Here is a 1195-nt window from a genome sequence, read left to right as displayed (position 1 = left end):
CAAAATGAGCCCAAACACGACTAGTCTAGCTCAAATTTGAATTGTGACCTACGCGTTGCGGTCGCGTCGCGGCTGGTAGGTCAAAACTCAAAATTAAGCTAGACTAGTCGTGTTTGGGCTCATTTTGAAGCTTGAGACGTGAAAAATCGGGAAAATCACATTTTGGAGGCATCTGACATGTAATTTTGTCATAAAAAGTATTTTTAATGATTCTAGAAATTCGAAAATTTTCCAGAACTCCCGGACCATCAACACCATCACCGTCAAGCCGCCCATCAGCAGTTGTGTCCACAATGGCGAAGTATAATAATCAAGTTTCTAGGGAAATTTCGAATTTTTCGAAAATTCCAAAAATTGAAGACTTTATATGATTTCTCAATTTTTAGTAAAAATTTGAAAACTTTTTTATAATAAATTTTTTTTTTCGATTTTTCAACTTTCACACTTGCACAAGATGAACAAAACTCGAAAAATTGAACCCAGCTCGTTGGGAGCTTCAAAATGAGCCCAAATACGACTAGTCTATCTTGAGTTTGAGTTTTGACCTACGCCTTGCGGTCGCGTCGCGGCTGGTGGGGCAAAACTCAAATTTGAGATAGACCAGTCGTGTTTTGGCTCATTTTAAAGCAGAAAACTTGAAAAAGTCAAAAATAACTATTTGGAGCTCTCAGACATAGTAGTGATGTCGTAAAATGAAATTTTTGAAAAGTCTCTGAGAAGTGAATCTCCTGGAAGTCATTCCATTTTTATCGCAACACAATGAAAGTAATATAATTAAATTTGGCTCATCGAGAGCTTCAAAATAAGCCCAAACACGACTAGTCTAGCTTGAGTTAGATTTTTGACCTATGCGTGGCGGTCGCGTCGCGGCTGGTGGGTCAAATCGCAAAATTGAGCTAAAATAGCCGTGTTTGGGTCAAAAAATAGGGAAATCACTTTTTTCCTAATTCTTTTGAAAAATACGCCACGCCTCTTTCTCTATGGGGGTGCCAGGTACTTGATACGACCTATGGACCAAAATATAATTGTTATTCATTCTAATTCTAGCGAAATTACCTATTTTCTCCTAATGAACCATTTACGCTGAGCAATAACACCAATTTTCGCGCACGAGTCAAAAAAGGGGCGGAGCTTGCTAATCCTCTTATTATGGGACCTTCGCAGGGTGAAAATGAGCGCTTCAGATTCCCCTTTT

The 1195-nt window shown here is 38.7% G+C and overlaps 1 protein-coding gene across 1 annotated transcript in view; it reads left to right on the top strand.

Annotated features, from left to right (window-relative positions):
• Positions 1-371, top strand: part of CBG20133 — a gene marked incomplete at both ends in the record, with an annotated part of 4859 nt that extends 4488 nt beyond the window's left edge. The window contains one exon of the mRNA XM_002640995.1: positions 236-371. Within this exon, the coding sequence (XP_002641041.1) occupies positions 236-371 (136 nt within the window). The remainder of the gene's footprint in view (positions 1-235) is intronic.
• Positions 372-1195: the final 824 nt, after the last annotated feature.

This window comes from Caenorhabditis briggsae, assembly GCF_000004555.2.
Source record: "Caenorhabditis briggsae complete genome, chrIII, whole genome shotgun sequence".
Taxonomy (NCBI): domain Eukaryota; kingdom Metazoa; phylum Nematoda; class Chromadorea; order Rhabditida; family Rhabditidae; genus Caenorhabditis; species Caenorhabditis briggsae.
This window is presented reverse-complemented; position numbering and strand designations above follow the sequence as displayed.